The following is a 16951-nucleotide window of genomic DNA, read 5'->3' on the forward strand; positions in this document are numbered from 1 at the left end:
AATAAATAGTGCTGGGATAGCTGGCTAGCCATATGCAGAAGAATGAAACTGTACCCCTACCTTTCACCATACATAAAAAATAACTCAAGATAGATTAAAGATTTAAATGTAAAGATCTCAAAGTATAAGAATCCTAGAAGGAAACCTAGGAAACACCATTCTAAATATTGGCCTTGGGAAAGAATTTAGACTAAGTCCTCAAAAATAATTGCAACAAAAGCAAAAATTGTCAAGTGGAACCTAATTAAACTAAAGGGCTTCTGGACAGCAAAAGAAACTATCAAAAGAGTAAACAGACAACCTACGGAATGGGAGAAAATGTTTGTAAACTGCCGGGCTCAGTGACTCACGCTTGTAATCCCAGAACTTTGGGAGGCGGAGGTGGAAGGATCCCTTGAGCTCAGGAGTTTGAGACAGTTGGGCAACGTAGAGAGACCCTGTCTCTACGGAAATTAAAAAAAATTAGCCAGGTGTGGTGGCACATGCCTGTAGTTCCAGCTACTCGGGAGGCTGAGGTGGGAAGATTGCTTAGGCCCAGGAGGTCAAGGTTGCAGTGAACTGAGATCACGCCACTGCCTTCCGGCCTGGGCGACAGTATAAGACTGTCTCAAAAAAGGATGGTGGGGGAGGGGTGGGGAGAGAGAAGGAAAAGAAAGAAAGAAAAGAAAGAAAATGTTCACAAACTATGTATCTGACAAAGGTCTAATATTCAGAATCTATAAGGAACTTAATTCAATAAGCAAAAACCAAATAATACCATCAAAAAGCGGACAATACACATAAACAGACACTTCTCAAAAGAAGTCATATAAGCAGCCAACAGACATGAAAAAATGCTCAACATCACTAATCATCAGAGAAGTTTAAATCAAAACCATGAGATATTATCTTACACCAGTCAGGATGACTATTACTAAAGTCAAAGAAGAACAGGTACTGACCAGGCTGCAGAGAAAATGGAATGCTTATACATTGTTGGTGAAAATGTAAATTAGTTCAGCCACTGTGGAAAGCAGTTTGGCAATTTCTCAAAGAACATAAAGCAGAGCTATCGTTTGACCCAGTAATCTCATTACTGGGTATATATCCAAAAGAAAATAAATTATTCACCAAAAGACATAGGCACTCATATGTTCATTGCTATTCACAATAGCAAAGACATGGATTCAATCTACATGCCCATCAGCGGTGGACTGGGTAAAGAAAATTGGTCCAAATATGGCTGGGCACAGTGGCTTACGCCTGTAATCCTAGCACTTTGGGAGGCCGAGGCAGGCGGATCACCTGAGGTTGGGAGTTCGAGACCAGCCTGACCAATATGGAGAAACCCCATCTTTACCAAAAATACAAAATTAGCTAGGCATGGTGGCACATGCCTGTAATCCCAGCTACTTGGGAGGCTGAGGCAGGAGAATCCCTTGAACCTGGGAGGTGGAGACTGTGGTGAGCCAAGATCATGCCATTGCACTCCAGCCTGGGCAACAAGGCAAAACTCCGTCTCAAAAAAGGAAAAAAAAAAGAAGAAGAAGAAAATTGGTTTATATACACCATGAAATGCTACATAGCCATAAAAAAGAATGAAATCATGTCTTTTGCAGTAACGTGGATGAAGCTGGAGCCCATTATCCTAAGCTAATTAACACAGGATCAGAAAACCATGTACTGCATGTTCTCACTTGTAAGTGGGAGCTAAACATTGGGTACTCATGACCATGAAGATGGCAACAATAAACACTGGGGACTAATAGAGGGTGGAGAGAGGGTAGCGAGATTTGTAAAACTAACTGTTGGGTACTATGCTCACTATCTGTGTGACGGGATCATTCATATCCCAAACTTCAGCATCATGAAATTTACCGATGTCACAAACCTGCATGTGTACCCCCTGAATCTAAAAAGTGGAAATTTTCTTACAAACTGGTGAAATTGAAGGGAGAAATGGACAAATCCATAATTATTGTTAGAAACTTTAATATTTCCCTTTCAGGAATTGATCAAGCAGATAGAAAATCAGTTAAGATATAGAAGGCCTAAACAACAATATTAAACAATTAGACCTAATGGACATTTATAGAACACTCCACATAATAGCAGAATACACTTCCAAGAGTGCACAGAACATTCACCAAGATAGATCATATTTTGGGCCATTAAACAAAAAATGTAAAAGAATAGAAAAGCTTTTTAAAGAATAGTAATCATACAAAGCATATTCTTAAACCATAAGGGAATTAAACTAGAGAACGGTAACAGAAAGTGATTGGGAAAATCTTCCAAATATTTTGAAATTAAATAAAAACACTTTGAAATAACCATGGGTCAATTAGGATGTTTTAAGGGAAATTTAAAATACATTTAGAATGAAATGAAAATAAAAATGCAACATATCAAAATTCGTGTGAAGTTGCTAATGTGGGAGCTATTGGGAAATGTACAGACTTCAACGCTTACACTGAAAAATAAAAGTCTTGGCCGGGCGCGGTGGCTCACGCCTGTAATCCCAGCACTTTGGGAGGCCGAGGCGGGTGGATCACGAGGTCAGGAGACCGAGACCATTCTGGCTAACACGGTGAAAAGCCCTCTCTACTAAAAATGCAACAAATTAGCCGGGCGCGGCGGCTGGCGCCCGTAGTCCCAGCTACTTGGGAGGCTGAGGCAGGAGAACGGCATGAACCTGGGAGGCGGAGCTTGCCGTGAGCCGAGTTCAGGCCACTGCACTCCAGCCTGGGCGACTGAGCGAGACTCTGTCTCAAAAGAAAAAAAAAAGAGAGAAAGAAAAAGAAAAGTCTCATATCAATGACCTAATCTCCCAAGTCAAGAAATTAGAAAAACGATCAAATTAAACCCAAAATATGTAGAGGAAAAAAATATAAAGATTAGAGGAAGAATCAATAAAATTGAAAACAGGAAAACAATTAGAATAAACAAACTAAATGCTGATTCCTTGAAAAATCAATAAATTGGTAAACCTAAAGCTAAACTAACCAAGAAAAAATAACAGAAAACACAAATTGCCAATATTAGGAATGAAAGAGTAGACATCACAGACATTAAAAGGATAATAAGGGAACAGTACAAACAACTCTTTATAAATTCTAAAATTTGGACAAAATGGACTAATTTCTTAAAAGGCAGAAATTATAAAGTTCATTCAAGAAGAAATAGATAATGGAAAATTTTCTGTATCTATTAAATAGTTAATTTTGTAGTTTAAAACTTCCTGTAAGAAAGTTCCAGGCCCTGGAAATTTTACAGGCAAATTCTACCAAATATTTAAGGAAGAAATAGCACCAATTCTATACAATGTGTTTGAGAATGTGGAAGAGACAGGAAAGCTTCCTAACTCATTTTATGAGGACAGCAATTATCTAATACCAAACCAGACAAAGAAATTACAAGAAAACTACACCCTGATATCTCTCATAAATTTTGATGCAAAAATCCTAAACAAAATATTTGCAAGTCAAATCTAGTAAAATATAAAGGAAAAAATATGTCACAACCAAATGGGGTTCATTCATCCCAAGAATGCAGTTTGTAATGAATAAAATTAAAGAGCTAAGTAAATGGAGAGATATATTATATTCATGGATTGGAAGACTCAACATTGTTAAAATGTCAGTTGTCCCAAATTTAATCTATAGATTTAACATAGTCCCTCCCCTCCCCAAATCCCAGTAAGTTGGTTCTAAAATTTATATTAGAAAGCAAAGGAACTAGAATAACCAAACAATTATAAAAAAAATTTAACAAAGTCAGAGGAGTCACATTACGGAATTTCAACACTAACTATAAAGCTACAGTATTCAAGACTATGTGGTATTGGTAAAGGATAGACATATATATCAGTGGAACAGAATAGAGAGCGCACAAATAGATACACACAAATATAATCAACTGATATTTGACAAAAGTGTAAACGCAATTTGATAGACAGAGAATGGTTTATAACAAATGGTGCTGGAATTATTGGATGCTCATACGCCAAAAAAAAAAAAAAAAAATCTCAACCTAAACCTCACACCTTATCCAAGAATTGACTCAAAATTGTTCATAGAATGAAATCAAAAATGGAAAACTTCTAGAAACGTTGTTTTCTATAGGGCAAAATCTGCATGACCTTTGGTTTGGTGATGAGTATTTAGATATGTTATCAAACATCATAATCCATAAAGGAAAAATGATAAGTTAGACTTTATCAAAATGGAAAACCTTTGCTCTGCAAAAGACACTGTAAGAGAATTCAAAGACTGGGGAAACTACTTGTATATCAAATATCTAATAACAAATTTATACCTAGAATATATAAAGAACACTTGAAATTCAATGTTATGAAAACAAACAACCTGGATTAAAAAGCAGGCAAAGGATCTGAACACACTTCACCAGAAAAGATATATGGATAGAAAATGAGCACATGAAAGATGGTCAACACAATTAGTTATAGGGAAAAGTAATTAAATTGAATTACGACCACAATAAGATACCACTACATAACTGTTAGAATGACATCCCCCACCAGAGTTGTTACATTTGTTACATTCAAGCCTACATTGACACAGCATTATGACCCAAAGGCCATAGTATACTCTTGGTGTAGTACATTCTATGAGTCTTGACAAATATATAACATGTATCCACTATTGTAGTACCATACAGAATAGTTTCACTGTCCTAAAAGTCCTCTGTGTTCTGCCTATTAATCCCTCCCTTCTCCTAGCCCCTGGCAGCCCCTGAGCTTTTTACTGTCTTCATAGTTTTGCCTTTTCCAGAATTCCAGTTAGAATCATACAGTATGCAGCCTTTTTAGATCGGATTCTTTCACTTAGCCAAATTTACTATTGACTCTTCATAAGTGTCAAGGTCACGAAAGACAAGGAAAGACCAATAAAAGGTCAGGCAACCAAGAAGATATAATAAAATGCAACGTGACATTCTGGATTGGATCCTGGAATGGAAAGAAGACATTACTGGAAAAACAGGAGAAATTTGAATAAAATCTCTGGTATAATTAATAGTATGTATTTTACCAATGTTAACTTCTTACTTTTGATAAGTGTATCATGGTTATGTAAGATGTTGACACAGAGGAAGTTGGGTGAAGGATATATGGGAACCCTCATATCTTTGGAACTCTCTGTAAATATAAAACCATGCATGGTAAAATAAAATGATAAAAATGGTTTTGGTTATAGAAATACGTAATTTACATCTAATATATATTAAAGAAGTAAAACTGTAATATGCATGTTTTTAAAACTCCTCTAGCTAAGAGTAGTGGTGCATGTGCCTGTGGCCCCAGCTACTCAGGGAGATAAGGTGGGAGGATCACTTGAGCCCTAGCGGTCAAGGCTGCAATGAGCTGAGATAGCACCACTGCACTCCAGCCTGGGTGACAGAGCAAGGCCTCTTCTCAGAACAAACAACAAACAAACAAAAACTCCTCAATGCAGTTTAAGATGTGTTTTTTCTTGTCCTTTTAGTATACCCCTTTTAGGATGTATATCAAAACATTGTTTAAAAGTCACTTATAGTAATTTTCTGTGTGGTCATGCCACTAACTTGCCACTAACTTGAGAGACAGCCAGGGTCAAGTGCTTCTGTTTATTTTAAATTGAGGGAATTGTGGGGTTTTTCTTTCTGATTTCTTTGAACTATGTAAAAATAATTACATATATCTAGTCTTGCTTCCATTCCGGTTCCGTCCCTTCCTGTTCCCTCCCTCTCCTTATAGATAACCATCTTTATGAGTTCGCATTTTCCCCCTAGTTTTTTCCTGAAATTTTAAGCAAACTATCTCCTTTCTTACAAAAACACTTTTCTGCAGCTTGCTTTTTTTCACTTAACAAATATCCTAGAGATGATACCATATCAGTAGAGAGCTTCCTCATTTCCTTTTTATTACTGCATCATGCATTTTCACAGTTTATTCAGTAAGTTCCCTGTATAGTGATGAATACGTAACCTAATGAATGATTGACAGTGACTCCTCGGGATAGATCCCTAGAAGTGATACTGCTGAGTCAAAGGGTAAATGCATATGTACTTTTGGTAGGTACTGTGGTAGTGTTATGCCAATTTGTATCCTTACAAGCAAGTTATAAAAGTTCTGTTTTTCTACATGCATATTGTCAAAATATTGGATTTTTGCTAATCTGATTAAGTGAAAAATAGCATTTCAGCACAATTTAAATTCGTATTCTTTTTATAAAATGAAGACACATTATTTAAAGGCCACTGCATTTTTTTGGTGATTTGTCTACACATATATTTGCCCATGTTTTTATTGAAGTGTTTATTTCAGTCTTCTACATTCTTTGTATAATATGAATATTTGCATTTCCCTGATATGTTTTTTATTTGTTTTTTTGACTTTGCTTATAAGAACTTTTTGCCATGAAGATTTTTTATTTTAGTAAAGGTTTCTTGGATTACTAAATAGCAAAATTTTATACAACAACTTAAGATTCCTATAAAAATTAACATTATTTCATTATTATGTATTGAGTCCTTACTCTGTGCTAAGCACTGTTATTTGGTGTCCTGGAAGCAGAATTAGCTGCATTTAAAGGTCAAATGCTCCTGTCACAGCTTAGGTCTTGAGATGTGATTTTGGTGATGGCTGCCTTTACATCCCTGTTTCTCAGAGTGTAAATGAGGGGGTTGAGAATTGGTGTAAGAATGGCATATACCACATTGCCCATGATGTGGAAGTCAAGGGACAGGTCAACCCTGTAAGCCACGTAGGCTATAGCAATAGATGAGTAGTAAGTGCCCACCACCAGGAGGTGGGAGCTGCAGGTGGAGAAGGCTTTTGCCCGTCCTTCTCGGGAACTGATGCGAAGCACCGAGGCCAGGATGTGGGCATAGGAGAGAAGCACCAGGAGAAGGGGAAGGAAGGACACCACCATGGCGATGCAGAAGCCCATGAGGATCTGGAGGGTGGTGTCAGAGCAGGAGGCCTGGACTACAGCCAGATGATCACAGAAGCAGTGGTAGATGTAGGCAATCCTGTTGTATGTCATCTGGGAGGTCCTTACTACTGCTGGGATGGGCAGGAGGAGGGCAGTAAGCCAGGCACTGGCTGCCAAGGTAGCATTGGTCTGTGGGTTCATGAGGACAGGGTAGTGCAGTGGGTGGCAGATAGCCACATAGCGGTCATAGGCCATGACCACCAGGATGAAGGCTTCTGAACATGTAAAACTTTGGAAGAGGTACATCTGCAGTAAGCAGGAAGAAAAGCTGAGGAAGCGGTCCCCAAGCAAGAATAGGGACAGCATCTTGGGGACAGTTGTTGTGGTGAAAAGGATGTCCAAGGTGGAGAGATTGATCAGAAAGAAGTACATGGGCTTGTGGAGGCTGGGCTCTGCCACCACAGCCACCAGAACCAGGGCATTACCCATCAGGATGAGAAGGTAGAAGAGGAGGAAAATAAAAAACACAGGGAAGAAGAAGATCTCTGGCAGAGAGGGGATGCCCACCAGATAGAAGATGGGTGAGCCATCCACTGATTCATTACAGGCTGTGGCATCCATGGTGAGACAGAGCTGGATTTCTCAGAGATGAGCACCTGGAACATCTAGATACTGGAAACCTCTGGAAACCATAGAAACAAAGGATTCTGGAGTGATAATTCTATAATGTTTACTCTGTAGGTAATATAAGCACAATTATTTACAACCAACTGTAGAGGACTGATGAGGGGCTATGGTATTGACTTTTACCATGTGAACCCAAAATTTGTCAAATATTGATTATTAATTAATTAATAACCTACCAAATAGAAGTCTGTACGCTTTGTTTAGGTGATGAAGTGATCAAAGTGAAGAAGGCAGGCAAAGTTCTTGTCTTCCCAGAGTTTATATTTTACTGGAAAAATCAAATCTAAACAGTTGATTGTTGAATTATAATTATGAAAGTGCTTTGGAAAGGCTTCTGCTGGTCTTCATCTAAGGTTCCATGCTGTGTGGTTTAGGTTGATGTCAGATCTCATAAATCAAGTCCTTAAGCTCATGTCTCTACTTTTGCACTCACTCAAAGTTCTACCGTGTTCCATTGAGGGGCTCCTTTCTCCAAGGCTGTGTGTAATATGCAGCTGCTCACACTCTTATTAACTCTTGTATGCCTTGAGTAGTGGTTCTTTCTGACTCCATTTAAGCTAGGTGTCTGGACTTCGGCTCCTGCATTGGATATAATAGACCATGATAGCCCAACACTTTCACTGCAATGACTAGGGAAACCTGGATAAATTACACAAATCGTATTTTTAAACAAATTGAGGAATATGGGTACCATAAGGATGCGATGAAGTCAAACTCCAATGGGTGGGACCCTCCAAAGTTAACTAATAATCACCAGCTCTTTTGTTCTCCAGGAGTATTTGATTTGGGAACCATAGTGTGGCTGAGACTTGGACTAGGCAGAGAATCATATATGAGAGAAAGAGAAACCAGTAAGACTTGTGATAGTTAAAAAAGGATTAGCAAAACATATTGGAAATTTGAGGCACTCTAAATGCATAACAAGTTTTCCCTATGGGACATCTGAATTCTGGCTATGCAAGGGAAGCTAGAAAGCTGGGCTGAGGGCCTCTAAAAGACAAAACAAAATCTTCCATGATTCCCATGATGCTTAAGAGAATAGAGGAAGAGGGATTTCCTCACACACACACTGGTATTTCCTCTCAAAACATTCTACAAAGATGTGAAGCTATGTGTGTATGTAGTGGGCGGGGGGAAAGGAGGGACAGGGAATGCAGCTAACGAATTAAGCTCAAAACCACCAAAGGATAGATGCAAATCTCCCATACTCCTTCAGGGCTGAGGAGACAAGGATTAACCAGGCTGTAAGCTCAAAACTCAGGAGGGTCATAACTTCAGAACAAGAACAAGCCAAAGTTGGACTAAATTTTACTAGAACTGAAACTCAGCCCTAACCTAACTCAAGCCTTAATTGGCTTTAAGTAGCCAGCCTACCTTACTCTACCTGCCTAACAAAGAAAAGGGAGGAATCTGTCTGATGAGAGACATCATCTGGGGCCTCTATGAATCTAATATAAATAATGTTTGGTGCACAACATGAATTATTGCAAAAGGCAGGAAAATGTGACCAACAAGCAAGAGGGAAAATATATGATAAAAGTTGACATACAGATGATCCCATTACCTGAGTTAGCAAACAAGGACTCTAGTATAACTATGTTTATATATTAAATAAAATAGAGGAAATGTTGACAAAATGGATTTTAAAATGGACAATTTCAATAGAAAATTGGAATCTATTTTAAAAAGAATCAAGCAAACATTCTAGAAGTGAAATATCCAATATTTGAAATTAAGAACTCACTGAATAGGTAAAATAGCAAACTGGACACAACAGAAGATAGGATTAGAGACCTGGAAAATAGATCAGTAGAAGTAAATTTTACTTCGCTCAAAAAAGACAATAATAAATACAATAAAAAGAGAATAAGAAAAGGCAGGAACCAGACTAGAAGATATTTTCCTATTTTCAATATATTTATCGAAGGCCATGTATCCAGTATATATAAAAACCTCGACAACCAGTAAGAAAAAGATAGATGACCTAATAGACAAATGGGCTCAAGACTTGAATAAGTGGGCACTTTACAAAAGAGAACATCCAAATGGCCAATAAGCATATGAAAAAATTAGCCTTCTAGAAACGTAAATTAAAATACAGGATGTTAATAGTACATACTCACTAAAATGGCTAAACTTAAAAGGACCACAAGTGTTGGTGAGATATGGAGTAACTGGTACCCTCATACATTGATGGTAACTAGTACAACCACTTTGGATAACAGTGTGGCCACAGCTTCTTAAACTTATGACTCAGCAATTTCACATCAAGACATATAACCAAGAGGTAAGACAAGGTATTCAGCTATTTTTGTTTGTTCATTTGTTTAAGGTACTCAGGTGTAATAAAGCCCAAAACTATTTGGGATGAATAATATGTAGATAACTATAGATATAAATACAAATCTATATAGAGATACAGTTAAAGATATAGCACATTTCTAGCAACCCATAAACGGCTAGTGATACAGCTGAAGATATAGCACATTTCTAGCAACCCAGAAAGCTCCCTTGCACCAGATCCAATAAATTCCCCTACCCCCAATGTAGCTATTGTTGTGAGTTCTGTCACCATTGGTTACATTTTTCTGTTTTTGATGTTCCTCTAAACAGCTTTTGTTAGGCTGGGCATGGTGACTCACACCTGTAATCCTAATACTTTGGGAGGCTGAGGCAGGCAGATCACAGGAGTTCGAGACCAGCCTAGGCAACATGGCAAAACTATGTCTCTACAAAAAAATTTAAAAATGAAAAATAAGATATAAAAAAAAAGATAAGGCTGGGTGCGGTGGCTCATGCCTGTAATCCCAGCACTTTGGGAGGCCAAGGCAGGCAGATCATGAGGTCAGGAGTTTGAGACCAGCCTGACCAACATGGCGAAACCTCGTCTATACTAAAAATACAAAAATTAGCTGGGCATGGTAGCGCATGCCTGTAATCCCACCTACTCAGGAGGCTGAGGCAGGAGAATCACTTGAACCTGGGAGGTGAATGTTGCAGTGAGCTGATATTGTGCCACTGCACTCCAGTCTGGTGACAGAGCAAGACTCTGTCTCAAGAATAAATAAATATATACATACATACATACATAAATGTTTATTGTCATATTACAGTAAAAGGAAGGGCAAAAGATGCCTTTTGTGAGGGGACTTGCTTCCAGATTGGAATCTAAGTTAAAGGTGTGTTCTACCCAATAGCAGCAACAGAAATTGGAGGATGTCCCTGTATAAGAGCATGACTTTTGTTCTCTCCTATCAGCTACGCTGTTCAGCAGGTGCTCCTGATTAACCATGTCATTATCACTATCCTGTAGTCTTCCCTACCCCCAGATAAGATGGTACTACAGGAATCTGGAAACTTGGGAGTCTTGGGAGCCATTGTTGCTAGAGAACATCTTGTGACAAGTGCCCAAAGGCAGAAGACCCCATCCTAGAGGTTGTTCTTCCCCTGTCAAGGAAGAAGAGATGTGTGCTTTTGTCTGCCCACAGAACCAGAGATCTTTAACTGAGGGAGAATATTGACTGCTCTACTATGTTCGGGATGTCTCTCTGAATAAACAATCCAGGAGCAAGTTCACGTTTATGTTTACATCATTGCCTCTTGACCCTGAAGATTCTAAGAGTAGCTTCTCTCTGATTTTCCCTATTTCTCTTACCACTACTAAAATATCTCTCATGCCATTGAATCGTAAAAGTACCAAACCTGGAAATATCCAGTCGGCCTTTCCTTTTTTTTTTTTTTTTTTTTTTGAGACAGAGTCTTGCTCTACCGCCCAGGCTAGTATGCAGTGGGGCAAGCTCGGCTCACTGCAACCTCCGCCCTCCTGGGTTCAAGCAATTCATGTGCCTCAGCCTCCTGAGTATCTGGGATTACAGACATGTGCTATCACGCCCAGCTAGTTTTTGTATTTTTAGTAGAGACGGAGTTTCACCATGTTGGCCGGGCTGGACTCGAACTCCTGACCTCAAGTGATCCGCCTGCCTCAGCCTCCCAAAGTGCTGGGATTACAGGTGTGAACCACCACACCTGGCCAGCTTTTTCTTTTAATAGAGAAAGGGCAAAAGACAAAAACATCCAGGGCTTTCCCATACTGTCATGGCCAGCGAGCCACAGAGATAGACTGGAGCCCAGGTTCTAACTCCCAGACCAGCATTCTTCTATAGTCGGTTCCCTGGAGAATCTGGAAGTTCAGGTTTTCATGAGGGGAGAGACTGGGGCAAATGTTTTCTCTTTCCTTCTCCATATCTTTGGCTGATATTATTAGCAGCAAACTAAATTTCAGAGTTTGTTCTTTAGTTTCCTAAGTGTGGGGTGGCCTGGTTCTCTGTCAGAGAGTGAAGGCTGATAAAACGTCTTTCTAAAAGACATATGAGGCGGGGCACAGGGGTTCACAGCTGTAATCCCAGAACTTTGGGGGGCCAAGGTGGGAGAATGCTTGAGACCTGGAGTTCGAGGCCGGCCTGGGCAACATAGCAAGACCCTGTCGCTACAAAATATTAAAAAATTAGCCAAGTACAGTGGCTTGTGCCTGTGGTCTCACTACTCAGAAGGCTGAGGCAGGAGGCTCACTTGAGCCTGGGAGTTCAAGACTACAGTGAGCTATAGTCATGCCACTGCACTCCAGCCTGGGCAACAGAGGGAGACCCTGTCTTTTAAACAAAACAAATAAACAAAAGGACACATGGGACAGACCACTCCATTGTGAATGCTCCCTTGAAAGAGTATTCTACAGATTGGCCCCCATTACACAAGCAGGAAAGCAAAACCGCTGCACCTCCACTTAAGAGAGAACCCTCAGTTCACAGAACCAACCTGCCTAAGCAAATCACCAGGTTTTTCTAATACCCAGAGATGCAAACTACATTATTCTGAACATTGTTACAGCTCAGGGAAGTCAATTATGGATTGAATGCCACCGAGTTAGGCTGAGTTGGGGTTTGAGGGGTAGAAATTCAGAGCCGTCAAGCCTGACTGAGCCTCTCTTCCCACCTCCTCCCTCACCTCTATTAAACAGCAGGAGAGACAGATGCTGAGTCTGAAGTCCAGAAATAGTGCCTTTTCAAGGTCAACCAACAAATTCATAGCAGAAGTAGGTCTTAAAGCCGGTGTCCTGGCTCCCACCCAGTCTTTGTGGGATTTTTCATGAGAGGATGATTCCTTAGCCTGCTATTCAAAACCTGTCTTCTTGTAGCCTTGTTTCTCCTTATTCTAGTCAAATGGCAACTCCTTGCTCTTGCCTTGTGCTTCTGCCAAACTCAGCTCAAATATTAATTACTTCCTCCAAGAGGTCTTCTATGTTCCTGGCTGGACCATATCAGGAGCCTCTTTCCTGGGCTCTTGAAGTTCCTGGGCTTCTGTTTGTTGTAATTATGATTACACTGGGTTGTCACTGTCTATTTATGTGTTCGCCACACCAGAAGCACTCTCAGATCATCTCTATTTAATACTGCACCCCCCTCCCAGGAGCTTAGTGCTCCAGAATGCGGCTTTCCTGACTGGCCTTGTTTTGCTGATAAATCATCAAATAGGAATGAAGGGGTCATTAGTGATTAAGTAGTTTTCACCTAACCTCTTTTTTTTTTTTTTTTTTTTTTTGAGACTGAGTCTTGCTCTATCGTACAGGCTGGAGTGCAGTGGTACGATCTCGGAGCACTGCAACCTCTACCTCCTGGGTTCAAGCGATTCTCATGCCTCAACCTCCCGAGTAGCTAGGATTACAGGCACATGCCACCGTGCCTGGCTAATTTTTGTATTTTTAGTAGAGATGGGGTTTCACTATGTTGGCCAGGCTAGTCTTGAAGTCCTGACCTCAAGTGACCCGCCTGCCTCGGCCTCCCAAAGTGCTGGCATTTCACCTAACCTCTTTATTATACCGATGGGGACAGAAAAGGGAGTCCCAGAAATGGGCTGTAACTTTCCCAAGGTTACACAGTAAGCAGGCGATAGAACTAGAACTAGACTCTCAACAGGGTTAGATTATCAACTCACCTTGAGCCAGGGGTAACTCGGGGATGAGCCCAGGCTGCCCCACCTACATGGGGCCACAGGACAGACCAACCAGTTGAGGTGTCTGTGCTCCTCTCAGTCCAAAGGCCCGGAAGCACTTCCTTCCCCTCAAACTGCTGTCTTGGCAGAGCAGGCCTAAGCAATGGAAAAACAGAGCATGTGCTTTGGGCACCAGCTAGATAGGAACATAAAAAAAAAAAAAAAAAAAAGATCAGGCGCAGTGACTCACGCCTGTAATCCCAACACTTTGGGAGGCCAAGGTGGGCAGATTGCCCGAGCTCAGGAGTTCACAACCAGCCTGGGCAACACGGTGAAACCCCAACTCTACTAAAATACAAAAAAAATTAGCTGGGCATGGTGGCACTTCCCTGTAGTCCCAGCTACTTGGGAGGTTGAGGCAGGAGAATTGCTTGAACCTGGAGGCAGAGGTTTCAGTGAGCTGAGATTGTGCCACTACACTCTGGCCTGGGCGACAGAGGAAGACTCTGTATTAATTAATTAATTAATTAATTAATTTTGGAAAGAATTCAGGGCAAGGCACAGTGGCTTACTCCTATAACCCTAGCACTTTGGGAGGCAGAGGCAGGAGGATTGCTTGAGGCCAAGAATTTAAGACCAACCGGGCCAACAGAGCAAGACACCATCTTTAAAAAAATTATTTTTAAAGAAAGAAAGAATTCAGAATTTGATATTTTTAAAAAACGTTAATGTGTAGCATCATGGTAAAAATCAGAAAATGTTGGGCTTCTTTACATTTGCTTTGTAGTTTAGATTAAGTGATTTTAGTTTGAATTACATATTGCAGGGATGTTTTTAGTGCTTCTAGTCACTGAAAGCATAATTTAGGGGAACATTTCCTTAGGAGGACCCTCCCTGCCAGGATTACCTGTGAGTCAGTTATAGTGCTGGTTGAGGAGAGAGAAGGACAAAAAAACCAGTCACCCCAATGTTCAACCTGCATTTTACATACGTCATCTCACATCACACAAACCTGCCAGGGAGTGGTCATGCCCCTGCAACTAATGAAGAAACTGAGGGTCAGAGAAGGACAGGCCCTCATTTAAGGCCATGGCTGGTGAGGGATGAGAACAGAGGCTGTTCCTGGAGCCAGCCTGCTGCAAGGGATTGAGCCTCACCAGCCTCCTGGACCAGCTCTGCCACTCTCTTCCTGTGATGCTGGGTCTCTGTGCCTCAGTTTTCCCATCTATAAAATGAGGACTTTGGAAGCAATGATCTCCAGCTTGATAAACACTTTTGAGTATCCACTCTGTGCTTAGCTAAATGAGAGATTCGAAGACGGATGTGTCATGGCCTCAGCCTCTTAGGAAGGAGAGCAAGGGCGCTCCCATTTGTTAAGCCTCTGTTGCATGCTTGATTTTTCACAGTCATTATGCCATTACACATCATTACGACCCCCAAACTCATGCAGTTCTCTCATGATATTCTCACCACCCTGCACTGTTCCCATAGAAAAGGAGCAGGATATACGTGAAGCACAGAATTTAGGTCTATTAACTTCGGAGTTAGAAAGACCTGAGTTTCCTTCCTGGCTCCACCACTTTCCTCCTATGGACTGCAATTCCCTCAGAAATTATTCCCATTTCTCTTATTGTCATCAGCTTTGTCTCCTTATGAGGAATTCTCTTCCAAGATCATCAGCCTCTTGCTTGTGACTGCACAGCCCTGCCCCTGCCTGCCAGGGTGTCTGGTCTGCACTCACCCAGGCTGACTGTGCATGGTTGACTTGGATCATGGGACCCTGACATTCCCAGGATCTCTACTATGGTTGTATATGCCCCCAGCCTCCCTGAGCCTATCTCCCCATCCCAGCCTCTGCCTGCTCTGTGCACTCCATCTCCAGCCCAGCTCACCTACCAAGCCTGGTCCGCCTTGATGTCTTGTGTGGAGTCGTCACGCTTGGCCTTGGGTGGGAAGAGCCAGGTAGAAACTCAACCATGGCCCTTTAAACCCTTGGACCCCTCTCTGCAGCCAGGCCTACTGGGGCTCTCTCCCACAAGATGGCTCTCCTGTGGGACCAGAGACCTGCCAGTCAGCTGAGAACAACTTCCGAGGGTGGAGTGGGGGACTTTGTTCTGGGCTTTGCTGATAATGGAAACATCGTTAACAACCCTCATGGGTCCCAGAACTTTATTACCAGTATTATTCCTATTTTCCCATCTGGCCCTCACAACAGCCAGGGAAGACAGGCAGAGTCAGGATTATTTCCACTACTTTACATTTGAGGAAACTGAGATCTAGAACAGTGAGGTGACTTGCCAAAGGTCACATGACTGGCTGGTGGCAGAGCTGGGATTTGCACCCAAGGCTCCAATTCTGGTTCAGTGGTTCAGCAACATGTTATCTAATGACTAAGACCCGAGTTATTCCCAGTAATATCACTTTGAACAAATCCCTTAACCTCTCTGGGTCTTCATTTTGTCATCTGTAGAATGGGTATAATGACACTAACTCTCTCACAGGATGACTGGGCAGGTTGAGGTGCTTCACCCAGTTCCTGCCGCTTATTAGGCATTCAATAAGTGAGAGCTATTATTTAATGAACCAAAGCAGTAAAGCCCTGTTGAATGAATATGATACTTCTGCTGCTGTGCAGTGAGAACTTGCAAAGGTTTTGTGGAAAGAATGTGAGGGTGGAAGTCTCTGCCCCAACCCCAGACAGGACAAAGTCAAGAGTCACAGACTCTTCCTGCCTCAATCTTTCTGATTCTCTCCTTTGGCTCCAGTGTTCTATGTTTCTGACTTAACTGACTTGGTCACTCCTACTAATACACATAAAATTTTAATATTTTTTAATTTCTTTTTTTTTTTTTTTTTTTGAGGCAGAGTCTTCACTCTGTCGCCCAGGCTGGAGTGCAGTGGCACCATCTCGGCTCACTGCAAGCTCCGCTCCCGGGTTCGTGCCATTCTCCTGCCTCAGCCTCCCGAGTAGCTGGGACTACAGGCGCCCGCCACCGTGCCCGGCTAATTTTTTGTATTTTAGTAGAGACGGGGTTTCACCGTGTTAGCCAGGATGGTCTCGATCTCCTGACCTCGTGATCCGCCCGCCTCGGCCTCCCAAAGTGCAGGGATTACAGGCGTGAGCCACCGGCGCCCGGCCTAATATTTTTTAATTTCACAAGTAATAAACAGAACCTCATCGTAAGACATTTTAATCAATACAGAGCTTTACTGAGTCAAAAGTTAAAGTTCTAGGCCGGGTGTGGTAGCTCACGCCTGTAATCCCAGCACTTTGGGGGGCCGAGGTGGGAGGATCTCTTGAGCCCAGGAGTAAGAGGGCAGCCTGGACAACATGGCAAAACCCTATCTCTACTGAAAAATACAAA

The 16951-nt window shown here is 41.4% G+C and overlaps 1 protein-coding gene across 1 annotated transcript; it reads right to left on the reverse strand.

The window, feature by feature from the left end:
* Positions 1 to 6514: 6514 nt before the first annotated feature.
* On the reverse strand, positions 6515 to 15545 carry LOC103248049 (olfactory receptor 2AT4). Its single transcript, XM_008020156.3, has 2 exons — positions 15479 to 15545; positions 6515 to 8180 (listed from the first exon to the last, which is right to left on the reverse strand). Exon 2 carries the CDS (start codon positions 7533 to 7535, stop codon positions 6573 to 6575), a length of 963 nt encoding a protein of 320 aa, XP_008018347.2. The 5' UTR covers positions 7536 to 8180; positions 15479 to 15545; the 3' UTR covers positions 6515 to 6572.
* Between the last annotated feature and the right edge of the window lie 1406 nt (positions 15546 to 16951).

Source organism: Chlorocebus sabaeus, chromosome 1 (genome assembly GCF_047675955.1).
Source record: "Chlorocebus sabaeus isolate Y175 chromosome 1, mChlSab1.0.hap1, whole genome shotgun sequence".
Lineage (NCBI taxonomy): Eukaryota > Metazoa > Chordata > Mammalia > Primates > Cercopithecidae > Chlorocebus > Chlorocebus sabaeus.

Bases quoted from the DNA above. Each gene is read 5' to 3' on its own strand.
- LOC103248049 (XM_008020156.3), bottom strand. From the start codon at position 7,535: ATGGATGCCACAGCCTGTAATGAATCAGTGGATGGCTCACCCATCTTC.